The sequence below is a fragment of the Macaca mulatta genome, chromosome 17 (genome assembly GCF_049350105.2).
Source record: "Macaca mulatta isolate MMU2019108-1 chromosome 17, T2T-MMU8v2.0, whole genome shotgun sequence".
Lineage (NCBI taxonomy): Eukaryota > Metazoa > Chordata > Mammalia > Primates > Cercopithecidae > Macaca > Macaca mulatta.
The window spans coordinates 105,471,827-105,495,707 of NC_133422.1; the positions used below are offsets into that span (position 1 = coordinate 105,471,827).

The 23,881-nt window shown below is 48.4% G+C and overlaps 1 protein-coding gene across 12 annotated transcripts in view; it reads left to right on the forward strand.

Annotated features, from left to right (window-relative positions):
• Positions 1 to 5,567: 5,567 nt before the first annotated feature.
• ARHGEF7 (Rho guanine nucleotide exchange factor 7) overlaps positions 5,568 to 23,881 on the forward strand; it is a 182,846-nt gene continuing 164,532 nt past the window's right edge. For 10 of the 12 annotated variants that reach the window (XR_013407760.1, XR_013407761.1, XR_013407762.1 and 7 more), the window contains exon 1: positions 5,568 to 5,952. Coding sequence is in view for 8 of the 12 variants with exons in the window: in XM_028837325.2 (XP_028693158.1) it covers positions 5,788 to 5,952 (165 nt within the window). In the remaining 4 variants the exon portion in view is untranslated. The remainder of the gene's footprint in view (positions 5,953 to 23,881) is intronic. The other 2 variants (XM_015121452.3, XM_077974038.1) reach the window with 2 other exon arrangements.

Here is a 23,881-nt window from a genome sequence, read left to right on the forward strand (position 1 = left end):
TTCAAATGTTTCTAGTATAAAGGAAAGACGAATATTTAAGGTTAGGGATATCCTAATTACACTGACTTGATCTTTACAACAAATCTTTATATGAATGTATTAAATTATCACATGTAACCCCAAAATATGTACATCCATTATTTATCTATTAAAAAAATTGAAAGGATTTGGCCAAAGAGGAAATCAAAAGGGAACTTATAAATCCCCTTGGAAGCAACGGAAAAGAATGTACTTTCTAATAAAACTCGTGGGACACAGTGAAAGTTATATTTAGAAGGAAAAGGGTAATTAAGCATTCATCTTGAGAAATGAATAAAGGCACTGTGAAGAACTAGAATGGATCTGATATTTTACCCTACTCACAGACTAATGCAGTCAGCCAGTTTCACAGATGCTGGAAGAAGACATGAGACTTCTGGGTCAGAAACAAAGGACCATGTGAGCCCTGACTGGGCAGGCAGCACGGGCTTCAGGTTCATACCAGGCTCCTTGCTTCTGAGTCCCCTGAGGCCATGCAGCGGTGGCCCAGGGGAAGGCTGCAGGCATGGTGGGCTTGTGTCACAGCTAAGGGACTCCAAGCTTGGGCAACCCTAGTCTTTAAAGGCACTGCAAGCAAATCTGCTCAAACTCTCCTAGAGACAGAATTTTTTTTTAATCTACTGGTTGGCAAGCACATTTGTCCCCTGCCCAAAAGGGGAACAATATATCTACTTTCCAAGGCTGTTCACTTTAAAAGTCTTTTGAAAAGACAGTCTGCAACAAAAGCTGTCATTATCTCCGCTCAGATATTCAGAAGTGGGAAAGACTCATGGAGAAAGGTCTCCCAAGAAGTCCAAAAAGAGAAATTAGGAAGAGGGAAATAAGAAATGGAAATGCATCAAATGTGTTTTTCGAAGTCTGTGAATTCATAATGATATTCAGAAAAATCACTGGTCTCCTCTGTAGGATGCTGGAGTACCAACTTGTGATGCTGAAAAGTGGTAAACAACAGAAAATGAGTGAGCATTTATTTTGCCTTTCCTGCAGGGACTACATTTCAGAGTACACATATAGTTGATAAAGAACAGCACCTCTTGCAGAATTGTAGCTGAAATATAACTGAAGGACTATCAAGATACGGCAATTCCGAATGAAACACTGAATCCAGTAGGAATTATGAATAGTTGCTGAAGCAAATGGATGATGATGGGTGGAATCGTAATGGATGCATCTGGATAGAAACACCAGAACGCACCAATCGATCATAGTATCACAGAGATCCCAGGACACCACGTGCCTCCTGAGTGATGGGATAGGAATTCCATTTCCCCTTCCTCTCATGTAATATTTCTGGGGCAGGGTCCTGATTTCTCAAAGGGCACTATTGTAAGTTGAATTGTCCCCCAAAAGTTATGTTGAAATCCTAACTCTGACTACCTGTGAATGCAACCTTATTTAGAAATAGGTTCTTCACAGATACAATCATGTCAAGATGAGGCCATCCCAGGTCAGAGTGGGTCCTCATCCAGTGACTAGCGTGCTTATAAGAAGAGAGAAATTCGGACACAGACACAGAAAGGGAGAGAAGACCATGTGAACACAGAGGCAGAGATTAGGGTGATTCATACCCAATCCAAGGAGGGAACCCCACAGATGGCTGGCCACCCACAGAAGCCAGGAGAGAAACCTGCAGCAGATTCTCCCTCTGGGCCCCAGAAAGAACCAATCCTGCCCACACCTTCGCTTCAGACTTCCAAACTTCAGAAATGGGAGAGAATATATTTATTTGAGCCACCCAGCTCGTGAGACTTTGTTATGGCAGCTCCCAGAAATGCATAGGTCCCAGTAGGAATGCATCCCATGTGCCTATAGCAATACCCTGCCATCAAGGCAGCCTTGTGTTTAGCTTCTCCCCTTCCCTGTCCCATCTCCCCACTTTCTCCTTTGTGCTTTTCATGGTCTCTTCCCAAATAGGCAGCCTGCACTGAAGCCCTGGTTCAGGGTCTGCCTTCTGGGACAGGAGAGGACAGACCAAGGCAGATGGTATCAGAGGGGACCTTGGAAAGCAGATGCCCAGGAAGAGAATCCCAAGGCACATCTCTCCCCAGCCAGATGGCATGGCCTTAGGACACTGTGTCAGTCAGTGTTCTCCAGAGAAACAGACCAATAGAATCTCTCTCTGTTGACCAATGGATCAATCGGGACAAAGAGAGAGAGAGGGAGGGGAGCGAGATTTGTTACAGGGAATTGGCTCATGTGACTATGGAGGTGGGCACATCTGCTCTGCAGGGGGCCCACAGGCTGAAGAGCCAGAGAAAATCCTCCCTTACTTGGGGAAGGTCAGTCTTTTTTTCTATTCAGGCTTTCAACTGATTAGATAAAGCTGACCACATTGGGGAGGGCCATCTAATTTACTCAAACGTTCATTATATCCCAAAACCCCCTCTCACAGACACACACAGAATAATATTTAACCAAATGTCTGGGCACCCTGTAGCCTCGTCAAGTTGACACATAAAACTCACTGTCACAGACGCCATTGTTGATGCACCATGAGTGTCAATCTCCCATGCCCATTCTGTACCATCAGAGTGTGCCTCTCATCTGTGCGGAACTGGCATGTGGAGCAGGTGCAGTGGAGGCGCTGGCTCATGAAATAACGCTAATGCCTGCAGTTGAATTGTCCCCCAAAAGATACGGTGGGCTCTGCTGAATCAGAGGTCACTGCCGGGGGCGGCCCTCAATCCAGAGTCCATGGGTAAAGTCAGCTTTCCTGCCCTCTGGCCAGAAGGTGCTGAGACTTTTTCCACTTGTTTCTCAAGGACCCCTAGGGGAACACAGCCTAGTGCTCATTTTCACTCCGACTCCCTTACCTGCTTCCCTTCCCTTCCTCACTGTCCTTCCTGGGGTCACTCCCTAGCAAGCGACTTGCACCCAATTTGTTGGCTCAAGGGTCTGCTTCTAGGGAAAACCCAACCGGGATAAAGGTCTTGTTGGCGTCACGTTTCATAATATACTACACCAGTCAAATGCTTTCTGATCCTGCATACTTCTCCAGCCATATGTGTCGATAAATTAATGTTTCCTGCCTTACATCTTTTAATGTTAGCATTTGACCATATTTATCCCACATGAATAGGACCTTGTTTCATACAATAACACACAGCAGATACAATGAGCTGCATAGAGCCACTTCGTAGTGCGTTCTCCAGTCTAAACGGGGTCCAATTGGATAAAGGCAGCTCTACAGGGAGTGATTACTACCCACTCTAGGTAAATGGTCATCTGCTTGTCCAGCTTAAGTGAGAGTGGATTTTGCCTTATTTTTTAGATTTTGGCATTTTTATAGTGACCCCACACACGCTGAGTTAGCAGGGTTCAGCTGAGCTTTGGGTGGTAAATGGTTTGCAGTTGGGTTTGTGGGTGAACTCCTAACAGTGATGTGGAAGGTGGCTACCAGGCACTAGCAAGCAGCCAGGCTGACATCCTCTCGTTAGAAAGGAGGGACGTGAAGACACAGGCTTGCGTGGAAAGCCGTTCTCCACTCTTAAGGCAAGGCCAGAGCGGAGCCACAGAAAGGGCTAAACTCCTTAGACAATAGTCTTAACTGGAGTTAACCCAATAGCCCAAAAGTGATGGGCACCAGGTTGCACTCCGCGTGGCCTCTGTAATAGGAACTTGGGAAAGTGGTAAGGAAGGTTTAACCAAAATGCCCACTTTGGATACTAAAACAACTCAATTAAGCACCTAAAAGTATCTAGCTTTGAGCAATGTTACTTTCTAAAATCCCTTCCAAATAAACCCTTTTTCTGAAATTAATATATACCCAACATAAAAGAACGCAACTAGTAACCATAAAGTGTTTAAAAGTCTGGGCTTCTCCCCACCAAGGAAAGAGGAGTTGTAATAGCTGGACTGTGGGTCTCCAGTCTGACAAGAATTGGATCTCTGCTCCACTGGTCTCCTAAGGCCACTCCCTAGAATTGGCTTTCTTTTAATTGAGTCTATTTGAATCTTACTCAAGTCTACCAGCTTATAAGTACCAGAACGAACTTAGTAGGATTCGAAATGGTAAGGACTGCATTAAATTATCTCTCTAATTCAGCAGTAAGGAAACTGAACAGGAGTCTCGGTGGACAACCACCCCCCCGGGTTGACATCTTTCCTTCCATGAAGACACTGGGTACAAGCCTTGATGTAGCTGTTAATTGCCCTCCTGTTTCCTAGAAAGCTTGTACGGCAGCATCAGGAAACGGGTTAGGTATGCCTTTCCTGGTAGGAGCCCAGCTTTGGGTCTCATCTCTGCCACTTGTTCGGCATCTGATCAGTAAAAGGGGACCATGGTGGGAGGCGAGGCAGTAGACAGCACTTTGTGAGGGTTCCTAACCAGTCGCTGTTATCACCGAGCACATTGTCCTCGTAATCCAGAATTCAAACTGGCATTTGAATATTTTGCGTATTTGCAAAGAAAATTTTAACTACTTAACTCAGGCTAGAAATAAAAGCAATTAGTGATTGCAAGAGAAATCCACCGGCAGAAGGCAGAGGGAGACGACTTAAGCCTCTGATTATTTTTGGAAGCTTTATATGCTTTCTAGCCTTTGTCATTGAATGGATTAATGTATGTGCCTGGCACAGAGTAAGCGCTTTGCTTGTTAAACTGCCCGCGGGTCACAGCGAGCAAACTGGGGGAGCGCCCAGGGACAGTAGATGGAGTGAGTGCAGGCCCGCGTCCTTTTAAGAAGCGGCTCCATTTCTTCCTCGCATGTCAATGTGTGCGTGTCATCAGTTGTTCGAGGAAGCTCGCGCATGACGCGACACTTGCCGTCTGGGCTCTCCAGGTTCGGCGTGGCGCGTTCACAGCCCAGATCTTCGGCGTCCCAGAGACGCAGCCCGGCGCCCGGCCCGGCCCTCCGCAGAGCCCCACTTCAGGCCGCGCCGTTTCCTTGACCTTCCCCCGGTGGGGTCTGAAGCGTCACGGCCCGTCTAGAGCGGAGTCACGCAGGCCCCTGCCCGGCCCGGTGAGGTCGGCGCCGCGCTCGGGAGAGTCGGTTCCTTCCGATTCAGACCCATCTGGCTGCAGATGGAACCATCATTTGTGTTCCGTAATGACCGGCTTGCAAGGTAGCAAAGGGAAACAAATGTCTGGTTTTCAGCCTCTCCCCGCCACCTTGAAATAAAACCGGCAAAAATAAAAAGAGCATTCTGGGAAGTACTTCATCATTTCAACGCTCACGAATTCAAAACATAAACAAAGGGTTCCCGGGGTCCGGGCCAGGGGCGCGGGGCGCGCGGCGGGCCCGGGGCAGGTGAGCGCAGGTGCGCGCCCGCCCCCCCACCCCGGGTACCCCCGGCTCCCTCCCCACCCGCTCCCCGCTCCCCGCTCCCCTTTCCCTTCCCCGCCCGCTCCCCGCCGCCGCCGCCGCCCCGCGCACGGCCTGGAGCGGAGGCTGCGCAGGGCGCGGGGCGGCGCGGGCCGGGCGCGGGCCGGGCGGACGGCCGCGTCTTTCTTCTCCTGGCGGTGATGTCATTGGGCGACGGCGGCCGAGGCCGGGGGGCGGCGGCGGGGGCGGCGGCGGGCGCCCGCAGGTTCCCGAGCCGCTCCTGAGAAAGCGCCTGACAGCGGGCCGGGGCGCACGGAGGAGCGGGCCGGGCCGGACCTGCTGGGCCGCGCCGAGCCAATCGCCGGCGCCGGCCGCTCCATGGGCGAGGAGGCGGCGGCGGCGGGGGCGGTGGGGGCCGCGGGCCGGGCCGCCGCTCCGAGGTGAAAGCGCGCGCCCCTCCCCGCCTGCCTCCCGGGCCGCAGCGATGAATTCCGCGGAGCAGACCGTTACGTGGCTCATCACCCTGGGGGTGCTGGAGTCGCCCAAAAAAACCATCTCGGACCCGGAGGGCTTTCTGCAGGCGTCGCTGAAGGATGGGGTGGTCCTCTGCAGGCTGCTGGAGCGCCTGCTCCCCGGGACCATCGAGAAAGTAAGTCCCGGCCCGCGCCCCCGCCCGCGCCCCCCGGTCCGGCCCGCTGCGGCCCGGGATGCGCGCGGAGCACCTGGGGCCGGCCGCGCTCGGGGAACCCGTGCGCCCTCCTTTGTACGCGGAGCGGCGGTACGGCCGGCGCCAGGACCGTGGCGGGAGCTCGGGGGGCGCCATTGTGTGCGGGGCAGGGGGAGGGGCGGCGCGGGCGGGGGGTCCCCGGGAAGGAGAGTGCCCCGCGGCGAGGAGACGGGGCTGCTGCGCCGCCCGAACGCTAAGTTGCCCCTCCGCGTGGGGGGCCGGCCCCGCTTCTTGGCAGCAGCCTGATCGGAAGCCGCGTTCCGACGCCGTGCGGCTCCCTCCGCTGGCTTTGTGTGGACAGTTCTTGCCGGCGGCGTTGCGTGAGTTTCGCCTCCCAGGTTAATTGACCGGTTGCTCTGTGTTTTTTAAGATGCACGCATCTGTAGCTGAGGGCTGCGCTCTGAAATGATCTACTACTTTCCCCCTCGAGAAAATTCCCCACCTATCCGAGCCGAGAGGACGGCGGACACAGGGTCTAAGCCCTGGCACTCTTCAAGGCTTGTTTGAAATTCTAGATTTCCTTCTCAGGTCCCTCCCTGGTTCTGAACAGAACCTTTAGTCCTGCAGGCACTGCCTCTCCCTTCCGGCTGGTGGTTCCCAGGCTGGAGCGTGTGAACCCTGACCCGAATCTCTGGAAGTGATTAAAGTTTGTTTTCATCGCCCACAAGCCGGCCAGCAGGGCCGAGGACCCAGGAGAGCTGCTAAAAACCATGTCTCCCTGTAGCTCAAAATACTAACATCTTATTCTCAGGGTGTTTTCTCGGGGAGTGGGGTGGAGGTGGGGGTGGCCAAGATATAGCGTTAAGATCAACAGTTATTTAAAAGGTGTGAAATGTAGAAACTGAAGTGTATCATAATTAGGAAGAAGGATTTCAGTTTTTAAGTGGGGTGTATTGGCCCCCATACAGGAAGACAACTTATAAACAAAATGCCACGTAAGTGACTTGAAAAAGTAAAATGTTTAATCTTATTCATACACATGCACATATTCTGGTGCTGCATTTTAAATGAGGTCAGAAAACATTTAATATGAATTTGGCTTGCGTTCCAGTTTTAGGTATTTTTCTTACTTGGAACATCTTTATGAAAACGGAATCTGCATATTAGAGTGAATGGCTGCCTGCCTGTCCATGAAATAAAAATGTTCCTTAGAAATGAACCTGATGTCACAGTGAAATTACGATTTAAGACAGGAGGACTAAGGAGCAGGATCTGACTTTCAAGGCATTCAAAATACTTTGCTGTTTGGATACTGGTACCTCTGGTAATAAAAGACAGATGTTGAGAAGTGTTGAAATACATGCAAAGTTCACCAAAATAGGCTTAAATAAAATTCTCTTCTATCTCCAAGAGCAAAGTTTTAAGAAACGTCATATGCTGTGTTGATAAAAACGTGTCGCCATCAAAGAATACGTTGTTTGGCATATTAACTGCATTAATATTGATTGGCAGACTTAAATAATCATCTTTTAAATTATAGAAAGATTTTCCTACAAAATGGTAGCATTCATTTCATCTCTAAAACAACAAAGAGAAGAACGAATAAAATGTTGAGCTTGCAGAAGCCAAGTTGAAACAACTCAACATATTCTAAAACTACAGTCATTTGGAAATTTCTTAGGTCAAAGCTGTTTTTCATTCCCCCTGAGCTGTAGTTGGTTTGTTTTAAACTGACTCTGTCACAATGAAAGTTTAATGTCAAGGTAGCATATTGTAGACACAGTTACTGGTTCTCTGGAGTTCAAAGGTAGGTTTTTGGAGTAAAATATTAGCCATTCTCTGCCTCTGAGAGCCCTGCGTTTCAGAAGTTTTGTGAGCTTTTTCCATTTCCCAGGCAGAGTTATCTGGCCGGCCGGTCTTCCTTCCTTCCTTCCTTCCTTTCTTTTTTCCTTTCTTTTTCTTCCTTTCTTCCTTTCTTTCCTTTCTTTCTTTCCTTTCTTTCTATGGGTTCTTGGTATGTTGGCCAGGCTGGTCTTGAACTCCTGGCCTCAAGGGATTGTCCCATCTCGGCCTCCCCAGGTGTTGGGATTACAGGCGTGAGCCACCACGCCCAGCCAATTATCTGGGTTTTTGGTGTTTTCATGCTTACCAGATAATTTATGCCACGAAGCACACAAGCTGAATAACTTTTACTGAAATGTGGGAATGTGAGTCTGAGGATGTTTTTTCCTTAAAAAGAAGCATTTGGAAACTTAACTGAATATTCATGTGGACATGACAGGGGCTTCACTTGACCTCTGCTGCAGGAGTGCCCTGACAGCCAGTGAGTGGAGGGCAAGTGGTCTGCAGCCTTCGCCTCTGCAGTCTCACAACCTGGCATGGGCCATGAGGCTGGGGATGAGGGCAGAACTAAGAAACGTGGCTGGGTGCCTTGGGCTTCCCATATGTCTTTTATTAAGAAACCATGTCCTAATGTGTTTCTTCCATTACGCTCATTTGTTCTGTTTCAGAGTTAGGAAGAGGGTGGAGGGAGCAGAGAGGACGTTCACAGAGTGTCAGATTCTTCTGCTCATTTAAAGGAAACTTTCCACCCAGGTTCCCGCTTTGCTTTCAAGGTGGAAGGTTAGACGGTGAGAAGATGGAATTATAAACTACATGAACAGTTCAGAAAAGAGACGCTTTTCATTATACTGGACAGATGTTTTCTGCTGTAGGGGAGAGGAAAATGGGATTAAAAATTTTTCCCTTCTCTGTATCTGGAGATCCTGTGCTTTGGTTATCCCCAGGAGGGGCCAGGATATTTGGCTGGGCTGCCCACACCTTCGGCTTCCCACACTCCTCTCGTAGCAGACACTCTCAGGGTCGTGGCATCTAGGAGCCCTGGTAGCCCTTTTCTCACAAATTCACTTTAAACATCCCTAAGGGTATTTAGTCAAAGGAGGTGAAATCAAGATAGATGAATTTTAGAGGATGGAAAATTTTATAAGACAAATACAATACATAAAAATCATGGAAATCATGAAATGCTCTTTTAATTTCACTGGTGAATGCAACAAATGAAGTCTCTTAACTCACTATGAAAAATTCAAGGAATTGGTTCTTTCTGTGTGTGTCCCAGGAGAACAGAACACAGAGAACCTACCTGTGTAATCCACGTGACGTGCTCCCGAGAGACCCTGGCTAGGTGTTTGTGGAGCGTAATTGAAAGTCAGACGCCGCCTCTGGTCTTAGCGCTGGATGCGGAGGCATTTGTCTCTCAGCTCCGGAGGCCCAAAGTCTGGGATCAAGGTTCCTGCAGGGCCTTGTGCCCTCAGAAGGCTCCAAGGAGTGGTCTGTCCCAGGCCATTCTCAGGCTTCTGGTAGTTCCTGGCTTGTGGCAACCCAAGTCCAATCTTCACATGACGTCCGTGCTGTGGTTTCTTCTTTGTATCCAAATTCCTCCTTTTTAGCAGGACATCAGTGGAATTGCATTAGGGGCACCCTACCCCAGGATGGCCTCATCCTAACCGATTCCATCTGCATTGACTTCATTTCTGAATAAGGCCCCATCCTGAGATACTGGGAGTTAGGACTTCAAAATACGAATGCTGGAGGAGCACAGTTCAGCTCACGACAGGTTGTTCCTACATTTGAACCAGATCAGTTTATTAGCTATCGATCTGATTGCATGATGCCAGGTGCTAGGGGAGATTACAAAACCTAAATAATAGAGTCTTGGGGGTTCTAGTACAGAAAACAGGAAAGACGAGAACAGCATGAGGCAGTAGAAAGTCAAGAGTCATTAATGTCAGATATGGACGAGAAGGAGCAAAAGAATCAAGGAGCTAAAAAGACCAGCATTCGAGCAGGTCAGACCCGAGACTTCACTGACATGTGGGTAAGAATATGGTTTGCATTTCCCAAACTGTAACCTGGCAGCCCTAGGTGGTTTTCCACAGGCTGGCAGAAAATCAGCAAATCTGATGTCACGTAGGAAAAAGAAAATACTTTTTTCCAGGTGAACTGGAGACTCGCTTTCTGCTCAGTCTTAGGATTCTGGGGTTGGTTAGGGGCTGGGGTGGGGAGAAGCATAAGTGCCCACCTGCTAGAAATGTGCCTTTTCTTAGGTCCTTTGGCCCTAAAAAGAACGTGGTCAGTGATCACGTGTGTGGTAGGGTGAGGTTCTCACTCAGGCCCGTGACCTGTACCCGTAGTAATGACTTGTTGATTGGCTAAATCACTTACAGAGAAAAGTTACAATATGATATCTCCAGACTGTGTTTTTAAGGAGACTTCTTTAAACCCTGCAAACTGAATGCTTGGTTATATCAAGTTGCTTCTAACTAAACTACTCTGAATATGGTTTCAGAATAGTGATTTTTGCAATAATAAACATTTACTTTTGAAGCTTGTGACTTTATAGTCCTGTCTCAACCTTGAGCCAGTGTGATTCTGGTTTGGGTTTCAGGCCTAGGGAAGAAGGTAGCTGGAACTGCATTTGCTGGCTCACTAAAAAGAAAGCAAACAAACTGAAATTCAATTTAAATCAGGAGCGCCTGAAGAGATTTCCTGAGAACCAGACTAGAAACTAGTGTTTATGTTGGCATCACACAGACACAGGAGTGCACACACACACATGCATACATGCACACTTGCACATGCCCGTACACACACATGAACACATGCACACACACATGCATGCCTGCACAAGCATGCACACAAAAATATGCATGTAAATACACATGCACATGCACACAGAGACCCATGCATGTAAATACACATGCACACACAGACACACGCATGTAAATACACATGCACACACACACATGTAAATACACATGCACACACACACAGACACGTCTGGGGTTGAGAGAGTGGGGGAAGGAGTGCTGGCGCATGTGGCATTCCATTTTCTCAGGGGCAGCTGCTCTGTGAACTCTCCAAGCCGAGTCCAAAGGGTGCCGTCTCAGGACCCGGCCCTCACTCTATTAATAGAAGTCACTCCAGAATCTGCCTGCTTGCTTGCTTTCTTTAAGCACTGACTGCCTTTCTATACATCTTCTTAAAAGAGAATAAGATGTCTGCCCAGCATGGCAGGCAGCATGCTCCTCTCGTTTGCAGGCTCTGTCCCTTGCGATCTCCATGCTGCAGATGAGGACCCCGAGGTCTGGCAGTTAGCTTTGCCCCAGGTCATCTGGCTGCACTCCGGAGGCGGAATATTCCAGCCCAAGGCTGTGACCTTTCCCATGGAAAATAAGACTGCTGCTGCCACCTATACGGAACTTAGGGGAAGATTGGCAACCACGGCCTTCAGAAATTTACAGACCAGATCAGGAAACGAGACGGAGGCAGCAGTGTAACCGAGCACCCAGGCAGGACAAAAGTGAAGACTGGAGGGAGTGGCTCAGGTCACCAGCCATAGGGGCAGAGTGGGAGCCCTCAGGAGTGCCTGGAGCCACTGCCGGTGTCCCGCTTCTCAGGACATCTGGAAGCAACTCTGTCCTGCAGTGGACATGACTCCAAAGGTACCCAGGGCAGGGCCCCTTGCCCTGGGGGCACCTGCAGAAGCTCCTGCAGAAGTCTCTGTCTGGGTGCTTCTCCCTGGCCGCAGAACGTGAGCTCAGTGCTCCCGCGCCGTCCGGTCACTCACCGCAGTGAGCCCAGTGCTCCCGCGCCGTCCGGTCACTCACCGTAGTGAGCCCAGTGCTCCCGCGCCGTCCGGTCACTCGCCGTAGTGAGCCCAGTGCTCCCGCGCCGTCCGGTCACTCGCCGTAGTGAGCCCAGTGCTCCCGCGCCGTCCGGTCACTCGCCGTAGTGAGCCCAGTGCTCCCGCGCCGTCCGGTCACTCGCCGTAGTGAGCCCAGTGCTCCCGCGCCGTCCGGTCACTCGCTGTAGTGAGCTCAGCGCTCCCGCGCCGTCCGGTCACTCGCTGTAGGGAGCTCAGTGCTCCTGTGCCGTCCGGTAACTCGCTGTAGTGAGCTCAGTGCTCCCGCGCCGTCCGGTCACTCGCTGTAGGGAGCTCAGTGCTCCTGTGCCGTCCGGTAACTCGCTGCAGTGAGCTCAGTGCTCCTGTGCCGTCCGGTCACTCACCGTAGTGAGCTCAGTGCTCCCGCGCCGTCCGGTCACTCACCGTAGTGAGCCCAGTGCTCCCGCGCCGTCCGGTCACTCACCGTAGTGAGCTCAGTGCTCCCGTGCCGTCCGGTCACTCGCCGTAGTGAGCTCAGTGCTCCCGCGCCGTCCGGCAACTCACTGTAGTGAGCTCAGTGCTCCCGCCCCGTCCGGTCACTCGCCGTAGTGAGCCCAGTGCTCCCGTGCCGTCCGGTCACTCGCCGTAGTGAGCTCAGTGCTCCCGCGCCGTCTGGTCACTCACTGTAGTGAGCTCAGTGCTCCCGCGCCGTCCGGCAACTCACTGTAGTGAGCTCAGTGCTCCCGCGCCGTCCGGTCACTCACCGTAGTGAGCTCAGTGCTCCTGTGCCGTCCGGTCACTCACCGTAGTGAGCTCAGTGCTCCCGCGCCGTCCGGCAACTCACTGTAGTGAGCTCAGTGCTCCCGCCCCGTCCGGTCACTCGCCGTAGTGAGCCCAGTGCTCCCGTGCCGTCCGGTCACTCGCCGTAGTGAGCTCAGTGCTCCCGCGCCGTCCGGTCACTCGCTGCAGTGAGCCCAGTGCTCCCGCGCCGTCCGGTCACTCACTGTAGTGAGCCCAGTGCTCCCGCGCCGTCCGGTCACTCACTGTAGTGAGCCCAGTGCTCCTGTGCCGTCCGGTAACTCAGTGTAGTTCCTGGGCTTCCCTCTGTAGGGCTTACCAGATTTCCACTTAGTCCAAGATTTCGAACAACGTGTGCATCTACACCACACACACTCTTAAAATTCAAGTACTACGTACACACTAATGAATCTCCCTTTAGAGGCCACTGATCACTCTAAAATATAAAAAGTGGAGGCGATGGGGGCTGTGAGGTGGGTGGGGGCAGAGCTGTTTGTTCTTGTGTAGCGTGGATTTTAGCCGTTTGGATTGGAGTCTTGTGTGGGCTTGACGCCCACACGTCTCTCACTGCACGAGGGAGGTGGCAGAGGCACATCATCCCTCTGGGCACGCAGCTCTCCCACATGCATCGCCGGGGGCTGGGAGGATTGGCGTCCCCCGAACCCGCTGGTCCCTGCCCGAAGACACTGGGAGACCTGGTCCTCTGTGTGCTTCAGAGTCAGGCACACCTGGCTTTGTTCCTGCAGCCATTTGCTCTGTGACTTCCGGCACTTGTCTAACCTAGTTTCTTCCTCCTAAAAATGAGATGAGTGATATCCACTGGTGGGGGCAGTGAGGTCGTTAACAGGGTAAATGAGTACATGTGCTGGTCACAAAGTAATTCCTCGGTACTCAGTGGTTACTGTTTTATTGATTGACACTGAAAACCTTCCCCATCATGTCCAGAAGACTCTAAACCAAGATTTGAACCTTGGAGCCACCCACATCCAGGAACACTGGTTAATTCTCACAACAGGGCAGACTCTTACAACTTTCGGGGGCTGGCAGCCTCTGCATCCCACTCTGGACAGACCACCATTGTCTGGGTTGGTGGGCCCACTGAATATGGCTTCCAGGGCACTCTGGTCAGTGCCAGATCTGGGCACAGCTGCTGAATGCACACAGCTGCTGGCTGGGGAGCCGGAGGGCTGAGCGGGTGGACTCAGGTTTCGCTTATATAAAGTTTCATGCATCAGCAGGGCCGGGAGGCACAGATGGGAAGTAAGGGCCAGCCCGCGCCACCCGGTGTCTGCAGAGAGAGGGCTTTGGGGCTGCCCCTGGGTCCACAGCTTCTGACTTCTCCCTCCTTTATCAGTTCTGTCAAGTTAGGTTAGGAGAATTAATCTCCTGAGGTTTTTCTATTTCTGACTTTAGCGTTGAACTTTTGAGGTTTGGTGAACCAGACTGGTGGTTCTTAACCCCGTTTTGGCAGGATGGTGTCATGTTTGCTGGGGTCTCAAGGGGGTGAGGGGAACTGAAATGGAATGTGTGTACAATGTGTTTCAAACACATGTATGTGAATTCATTTAATCAGCCGCTTTGCCAGGTTCCTATTATGTGCATGCTAGTGACCCACATCACACGCATGGAAGTACACGCATGGATGCCAGCCACACCACCTCTTCAGGCAGGTCAGAAGAGAAATGCTAGGATCTTGGGTATAAAGCATTTGTGAGTTCTCAGGATGAAGGAATGTAGAGTCATCCAGCCCAGACGCCTCCTTTTGCAGATGGCTTCACTGAGGGCACCTGCATGTGGTTGTGTAAGCTGTGTACTGCACAGTCCTGGGAGGACCATTCACACTGTAGTCTGAGCGAATGGCTCCAAGGCCTGTGCTGGGAGGCAGCCCTGGGATACTACGTATAGAGGTCAGCCTCCCAGGACACAAAACAGAGTGGAGAAGGGTTGGAGTAGATGACAGAAGTGGCCCCAGTTCTCCCACCCTCCCGTGCCCCTGGCAAAGTGACCTTGTAGTGCCTCCATCAAGAGGTAGAGTCTTCTTCCTACTTCTTGAATCTACGCCATGACTTGTTTTGGCCAATGGACTGTGGCAGAAGTGACCAGTGTCCGTTCCTAGCCCCCTTGGAAAGGCCTGCACTTTTGTGCACTCTCTCAGGCCCTGTGTCTACCCCTGAGGAGACCCCAGGGCTTGGGTGCAGGTCACACAAATGGAGGAGAACTCAGTTGTCCCTGCCTAGGCCATCCCGGACCTATATCCACAGCCAGCCAACCTCAAACACTGAAGAGAGCCCAGCCAGGGCCAGCAAGCTGCCTGCCCTGCCCAGAGCAGGCACCGCTGCACCAGCAGGCCTGGGCCAGGTTGACTCGAGCCAGTCACTGAGGTTTACCATGGCCATAGATAACAAATCACACACACACACACACACACATACCTGTGCCATTCTTAACTAGGGGGCATGCCGACATACATAAATACATTCCATCCCAATCACAAGAGTGCTTGTACCTTTGTTGAAAATACCCTCTATATCCTTTATTTTCTTGATAATTTCCTCTCTAGTATTTTCTCTATTCTCATTTTTTAGAAATCTGATTAAGACTAATCAGAGATAATATCTATTGAGTGCATACTGTATGCCAGGCACTGTTCTAAGGACTTTGCCCATAATAATGGATTTAACTCTCCTCACCACCCTATGAGGGAGGTCGTGACAGGATTGCCCCCATTTTCAGATTAGGAAACGGAGCTCCAGAGCGGCTGGTAACTGTCGGTTGTTGGCTGGTGGGCTGCCCCTCCCTGGCCGCGCCCCCTGCCCCTGCGGCTGCCAGGCCTCCTGGGTTGTCTCTCATTTGCTGACCTTTCCACTTGTACCTTTCTTCTCCTTTTTAAAGACATTTCCTTGACTTTATCTTCCAAGTTTTCTACTAACATTTTTATTTTGACCCTACTTTGGCTATTTTTTTTTAATTTCTAAAAGTGCTTTTTCCTTGTTATCTGGTTTCTCTCTGTTTCTTCCCTTTCAGTCAGTCCCTTCCTGTTTCTGGGATGATTCCTCTCTTCCTGTGAACATTCATTAGTTTCCTTGAAGGGTGATTCCTTCCCTGCAGTCACTGTTTCTGTTTCCTCTGAGTCCTCTTGTGTAATTTTTTTTCCATGTTGGAGATTTTACGCAAACATCAGATAATCTTTCAAGTGTGAGGCCCTCAAAATGACCAGGAAGTCCTGTGTGACTGCTGGGGCTCAGGGACAGGTAGGTCTCGCCACGAGGCAGCCTGGCGATGCCCAGAAGTCTGGACCTGTTGGTCTCTTCTCCAGCAGCCGTGAATCTCTCCAGAGACTCCTCCACCTGCCACGTGTCAGAATGGCGTCCATCCTCACCTTGGCTTCTGTCCATGCTGGCCCTCCCCAAGTTCTGGCCTCTTTGGTTCACTTTTCCCCAGAGAATAAGCCTCGTACCCCTGCAAGGATGGCAAGAGGAGTAGCCAGCTGTGATGGGACTGGGGCCCCTAGGCCTGTGTCTGACTCTCAGACAGGTGGCTTGTCAACCACCTGGGAGGGTGCAGTTGCCACTGGCTACTGGAATGGGACCTTCCTAGTCCCTGCGGAAGCCCCGCCCACCCTCCATCTGCTCCCTGCCTTTGTCATGGTGGCCTGGGGATAGGTGTCTTCTAGTTTTTTTTGTTTTGTCTTGTCTTGTTTTTTAGACAGAATCTCACTCTGTCACCCAAGCTGGAGTCCAATGGCGCAATCTCAGCTCACTGCAACCTCCGCCTCCCGGGTTCAAGTGATTCTCTTGCCTCTGCCTCTGGAGTAGCTGAGGCTACAGGTGTGCGCCACCGCGCCCGGCTAACTTTTGTATTTTTACTAGAGACAGGGTTTCACCATGTTGGCCAGGCTGGTCTCAAACGCCTAACCTCAAGTGATCTGCCTCCCTCGGCCTCCCAAAGTGCTGGGATTACAGGTGTGAGCCAGTGTGCCCAACCAGGTGTCTTCTAGTTTTATTGAAGATGATGCTTGTGTTTCTTGTTCTCCTGGCTGTTTTGGAGGGATTTTCTTTTTTCAAGAGAAGTGAGGCTGAAATCATTTTACTCTACTGCTTTGGACCTGGAATCTTTCCATTATGAGAGAAAGAGACAGAGTGAGAATATATGAATGAATATCCATGTCCTACGCCCTGGGTTTTGTATCTCTTCTTCTGAGTACTTTAAAATTGCTAGAGAAAACAAAACTGAAAGCTGGTTATTTGAAATGTTCTTTTTTTTCTGTTGCTTGGTATTTTGTGCGTAACTTTATTATTACACTTGGAGCAGTTTTTTTTTTTTTTTTTTTTTTTAAGCGGCTGGTGGTTGTCCCTATCTTTTCTTTATAGAAGCTATATATAATTCAGAATCCCAAAAAGTGTATATAGAAGAAATGTAAGCCTCGTCCAGTTTATATTAAATTGCTTTTGTCTGAAATGGGCATCCACTGCTCCAAGTGTGTTTGGATTTGCATGGTCTCTCGCCGTGAAGCCTTGTTCTGACAGTGTGATCTCTTAGCAACGCCTTTAGAGTGGTCCGGTTTTGATTATTTGTAAATATTATGGCCAGTGATGGCTTTTCTCCCTCAATTCTGAGTGTCTCACTACTAAGTTCCTATGCCAGGATTTTCACCAATGGCCTGTCCTTAAAGTCGTTTAAGTTCCTAAGGGACTTTGAAGTACCCATTGGTAGTTAGCAGATTTCTCAGATGTCTTTTGTTAGGAATACAGATTTTCTGAAAAAGCTTTCTGAACACATGCCAAAAGATTGTGGCTTTGTCATTCTCTTTAAGGAAGAATGCTATAGTGATTTTGATAGGAAATTGGGAGACCCAGAGAATATTCCTGGTTCTGATTTTGTCTGTTTGGCTCCTCAGGAGGAGGGAGAGCCTCACCTGCCCACGTGGAATCGGTCCAGGCCTCTGTTTACCTTGAGCAATGTCATTGAGGCTTCCTCTGGTGCTTAGGAAAGTGCCTTCAGACCTGGGTCTGTCTCATTATCTCATAAAGCACTGGCGCTGGTGACAGATTTCTTCTGGTGGAAACACATTTTCTGGTTATAGTCGTCCCTATTTGTTAAGCATTTTTGTTTCTTTTGAAAATAGGCTTCAAGGCTGGGTGCGGTGGCTCATGCCTATAATCCTAGCACTTTGGGAGGCCGAGGTGGGTGGGTCACCTGAGGTCAGGAGCTCAGGTCCAGCCTGGTCAACATGGTGAAACCCCGTCTCTACTAAAATACAAAAATTAGCCGGGCGTGATGGCGGGTGCCTGTAATCCCAGCTACTTGGGAGACTGAGATGGGAGAATCGCTTGAACCCGGGAGGCGGTGGTTGCAGTGAGCCGAGATCGCGCCACTGCACTCCAGCCTGGGTGGCTGAGTGAGACTCTGGAAAGAAAGAAAGAAAGAGAGAGAGAGGGAGGGAGGGAGGGAGGGAGGGAGAGAAAGAAAGAAAGAGAAAATAGGCTTTAACTAAATAGAATATGGTCAAATGCTTGTGACTTGTGACAAAGGTTAAACTTCCAGAAAGTGCCATAGAAGCCATAATTCTCCATGATAAGAGACTAGAATGGAATGTCTTTGAGACTTTATCAATTGATGACAAATGGAGAAAAATAAAAGTTCATTTATGGCACTTCTGAGCAAGCGCATTTCCCTCGATCGAATCTGAGTAATTGCAACATCAGCTATCCAAGGTTGGCTCTTCAAACAAATAACCTGGAGTGGTAAGCACACTGTTTATGAATTGCTCAAATGAGATTCTGGGAGCAAGACACCACTCACCCACTCACCCTGCACCTAGTTAAATCTTTTGTTGCCTGTAATGGAGCTTCCACCTTAAAAAACTAGAAAAATAAGGGCAAATTAAACTCAAATTAAGTAGTAGGAGAAAGACAGTAATAAAGAACAGAATGGAGGTTAGAAAATTACTAGAAAGAACAAACAAAACTGAAAGCTGGTTATTTGAGAAGAATCAATAAAATTGATAAACCTGTTTGTAGACTGATTAGGAAAAACAGGGAAAAGACAGAAATTACCAATGTAAGGAATCACCATGGATCTTACAGATATCGAAAGATAATAAGTAGATATTAAAACATTGTTATGCCAACAATTTCTGCAACTTAGATGAAATGGATAACTTTCTTGGAAGACACGAAGCTCACTAAAGAATAAATTGATAACCTTAATAACCCTACATCTATTACATAAATAAATTTGTAGATAAAATTCTTCTCATAAAGAAAATTCCAGCCAGATAGCTTCACTGGTAAATTCTACCAAGCTTTTAAGAAAAAAAAATAGTAATTTTACACAGACTCTTCTAGAAAATTAAAATTGGGCCAGGTGCAGTGGCTCACATCTGTAATCCCAACATGTTAGGAGGGAGGATTGCTTGAGGCCAGGAGTTTGAGACCAGCCTGGGCAACATAGTGAGACCACCATCACTACAAAAAATTTTTAAAATTAGTAGATGTGCCTGTGGTCTCAGCTACTTAGGAGGCTGAGGTGGGAGGATCACCTGAGCCTGGAAAGTTGAGGCTGCAGTGAGCCATGATCACACCACTACACTCTAGCCTGGGCACCAGAGTCAGAATCTGTCTCGGGGGGGGGGGGGGGCAAAAAAAAAAGAAGGAAGAAAAGAAAGAAAGATTAATTATTGAGGGTGTATTTCCCAACCCATTCTAAGTGGTAAGCATTATCCTGATAACAAAACCTGACAAAAACATTATAAGAAAAGACTATAGGCCAATAACCCTTATGAACACAAATGCAAACCTTCAAAAAAATTTAGCAAATCAATTTCAGCATTACATGTAAAAGGTAAAATATCATAACCGAGAAGCATTTATCCCAGGAAATAAAAGTCAATCAATACAATTCATGATATTAACAAACTAAAAAAGAAAAATCCAGAGGATTTTCTCAATGGATGGCAGAAAAAGCATTCAATCCAATCCAAGCCAACGTAAGCTCTTGATAAACACTCCCAGTGACCTAAGAATAGAAGGAAACTTCCTCAACATGATAAGGGGCATCCATGAAAACCTACAGCCAATGTGAGACTTAATGGTGAAAGATGAAAAGCTTTCCCCCTAAGATCAGAACAAGGCAGGGGTGTTCACTCTTGCCACTTCTGTTCAACCTTACACTGGTGGTCTCAGCTGGTACAATCAAGCAAGAAAAAGAAACCAAAGCCATCCAGATTGAAAAGGAAGAAGTAAAACTGTCTTTATGTGTAGACTATATGATTGTCTAGGTAGAAAATTGAATAGGATCTACAAAATAGCTAGTAGAACTAGTAAGTCAGCTGGATGTGGTGGCTCACACTTGTAATCCCAGCTACTCAGGAGGCTGAGGCAGGAGAATCGCCTGAACCTGGGAGTTGGAGGTTGCAGTGAGCCAAGACTGCGCCACTTCACTCCAGCCCGGGTGACAGAGCGAGACTGTATCTCAAAGAAACAAACAAACAAACAAACAAACAAACTAGTAAGTCAGTTTAGCAAGGTTGAAGGATTAATATACAAAATCAGTTGTATTTCTATATGTTAGCAACAAATGATCAGAAATTGAAATTTGAAATACCATTTACAATAGCAAAGAAATGAAAGAAAAGACAAATGCTTAGGGATAAATCTGACAGAAGGTAAGAAAAACATGTACACTCTCAGCAGCACATGTCGCTGAGTGAAATTAAAGATCTAAACAAATGGGGCTATACATAGCATTCTGGGTCAGAAGTCTTGCTATTAAGCTGTTCTATTCATATTGATCTATAGATTCCACAGAATCACAATCAAAATCCCAGAATTTTTTTGGTAGAAATTGATAAATGATTCTAAAGTGTCTATGGAAAGGCAAAGGGCCTAGAAACAACTTTGAAATGGAAGAAGAAAGTTGGAGGACTTGGTTTCCAGGGTTTTCATAAAGCAACGGTAATGGAGTCAGCAGGACGTTGCTATAAAGATAGAGAAATAGATCAACAGAACAGAATAGAGTTAGAATTAGATCCTTCAAGACATAGCAACTGATTTTCAACAAAGGCGCCAAGACACTTGGCTGTCCAAAGGACACTCTTTTCAATAAATGATACTGGAGCAAGTAGATATCCGCATTTTTAAAGATGAACTTCGATCTATACCTCTTAGTATACAAAAATTAACTAAAAATCATAGATCTATATGTAAAGCCTAAAACTAAAAAAAAGCTCCTAGAAGAAAATATAAGAGAAAACATTTGTGACTTTGGACTAGGCAAATATTTCTTATATATGACACCAAAAACATGATCCATAGAAGAAATGATTCCATATAAGAAAGAGTGGACAAATTGGACTTAATCAAAACAAAAAGAACTTCTGTTACTTGAAAGACACTGTTAAGAGATTGAAAAGACAGTCTAGGCCGGGCGCGGTGGCTCAAGCCTATAATCCCAGCACTTTGGGAGGCCGAGACGGGCAGATCACGAGGTCAGGAGATCGAGACCATACTGGCTAACACAGTGAAACCCCGTCTCGACTAAAAGATAAAAAAAACTAGCCGGGCGAGCTGGCGGGCGCCTGTAGTCCCAGCTACTTGGGAGGCTGAGGCAGGAGAATGATGTAAACCCGGGAGGCAGAGCTTGCAGTGAGCGGAGATCGCGCCACTGCACTCCAGCCTGGGTGACAGAGCTAGACTCCGTCTCAAAAAAAAAAAAAAAAACAAAAAACAAAAGACAGTCTATATATTGGAAGAAAGTATTTGCAAATCACATGTCTGTTTAAGGATTTGTAGCTAGAATTTATAAAGAACTCTCAAAACTTAATAATGGAGAGCCTAATTTTAAAAATGGGCAAATGGTTTGAATAGACATCTCACCACAAAATATGTACAGATGGCAAATAAGCACTCAAAAGGAAGCTCAACATCATCAGTCATTAGGGAAGTGGAAGTGAAACCTGCAAGGAGATAGATGCCACTACACACCTATCATCACGGCTGAAATCTAACAGAGTGATCCTCCTAAATGTTAGCATGTATGTGAGGGAACCAGCAGTCTCGTGCACGGACAGTGGGAAGGTAAAATTGTACCACTGCTTCAGAAAACAGTTCATCAGTTTCTTAAAAGAGTACACATACATCTACCAAATGTTTCAGCTATTCTACTTCGAGATGTCTGTCCAAGAAAATGGAAACGATATGGCCGTACCATGCCTTGCACACAAGTGTTCATAGCAACTGTATTTTTAATAGCCACAAACTGGAAATAATGCAGATGTTTTACAGTTGATGAGTAGATAAACAGATTGTGGCATATTCCTGTAATGGAACACGGCTCGGCAATAAAAAGGAATATTCCATGACATGGATGATTCTCAAAATTGTGCTGAATAAAATAAGCCAGACAAGAAAGTACTTAATATATGATTCCATTTATAGATTTCTAGTGACAGAAAGTAAATCAGTGCTCGCTTGGGGACAATAGCTGGGGTAGGAGAAAGTGATTGTGGAGTAGCTCAAGGAGACCTCTGCGTGAGGAGCAGAGTCATTACCTTGCCTCTTGTGACAGTTCCATCAGGTTGCACTATGTCAAAACTTACCAAAGTGCACAGTTTACATATGAGCAGTTTGTTGTATGTCAGTGATACCTCAATACAGCACATGACAGTCTTTACCCTGAGCATAATTACATTTTTGTTGAGTGTATTGGAGCTTTAATTCATTTTATTTGCTGTCCCCTACTTTTGAACTAATCGTGAATTTAGAAAATGTATAGAATTTTAATGTGCAATGGTAAATTGTGTAATTATGTTTTATATAGGGGAAGGGATTTATTGACAGCTCATTTATTGATTTGTTTATTTTCTCATCAAATCTTTACTATGTTCCAAGGATAGTGCTAGGAACTGGAGATTTGATGATTCGCAGAAATAGACTCGCATACTATTTAGTAGGGGAGAATAACATGAGAATTACACGAACTGATTGTGTCACACATGAGCTACATGCTCTGAAGGCAAGAGACAGATTTCCAAACACGCAGCAGAAGAAACTATGGCCCTTGGCAGATGGGGGCCCAGGGCGGTTTGGGGAAGGCTGTCCTCAAGAAGTGGCATTTGAGTTGCCCTCTGACTGATGCATAGCTGTCGTAATAGGAGGGGCATGCACCCCTAGACAGAGGGGCCCTTTGAGGCCTGGGGCAAGAGGAGGCCTGCTTTGTTGGGAGTGGCGAAGAAAGGCCTGGACGGGTAGTGCTGGAACCGAGGGGACGTGGAGAGTCAGGCAGAGCCAGGCAGCACAGGGCTGGTGGGCCATTAGTTTGTAAAGGTTTTGATACTTTTCAAATTTTTAAGGGGAGAATGATATGATCAGTTCTGTGTTTTGAAAACAATACTCTAGCCATAGCGTGGAGAACAGATGAAATGAGCCCAGGACGGAGGAGGTGAAGATGGTTATGAAACTCCCACAGTTGCCCATGGAGAGCTGTGGGAGCCAGGGCTGGAGTGGAGGCAGTGCTGACCAGGAGACGGGGATGGCACCGAGGGAGCCCAGGAGGGCGCGGTGGCGGGTGGACGGGGGACAGTGCTTGGAGTGACTCCTGGGTTTCTGGTTGCACAACAGGATAGATGGGGGCGGTCGTCTGTGCTGGAGCCCTAGGTGAGGCTTACCTAGGTTTGGGCAAGGAGATCAGGAATGGATTCAGGGTTGGGTGTGTCCTTGGAGGCATCTGCATGGAGCTGTTGGAGCTTAGAGGCCCCCTGGACTGAAGCACACACGTGGGACTTGTAGTACAGAGATATGAACTGAAGCTGAAGGACTTGTGAGGTTTCTTACAGGGCAGTTAAAATGCAAACGTGAGAAGGCCAAGGGCCAGCCTTGGGAAAGGGGGAGATGAATAACCAGGCAGTGCCGATGAGCCTGAAGAGACAGACTAAGGCAGGGTGGTTGGAGGCCATTAGTCAGGAGATGGGCAGTGACCTGAGGTCAGGGGCCGAGGGTGCTGGTGTGTTTCTGAGAGGTCAGGTGAGTGCAATTCAGAAGATTGTCTGCCAGCTTTGGCCTGTGCTGGGTGGGAAGGAGGGTGCTATTCCTAGCTGTTCTAGGACAACCGGCCAGCACGCACCCAGAGCCCACATACTGGAGCAATTGGGGGCATGCCCAGGACTGAAGAGGGGGCTGGCAGAGAGCCTGGCAGGTGCCGAGGGTAGTGGAAATGTTGGAATAGAGTTGTGGAGTATGAGAGAGGGGTGGACTCAGTGAGGGGGTGGACGGTGGGCCCCGTGGAAACCCACCCATGGAAGGGTGCATGCACCTGTAGCGATTGGCAGGGAACTGAGCGGGAGATTAGGGCACTCATTCATTTTCTCGAATGTTTGGTGAAGAGGAAGTGATCTTCAGTGAGGGCCCGCGTGTTCTTCTTGATAAAGGAAGCTCTAGCAAACTGTATCCC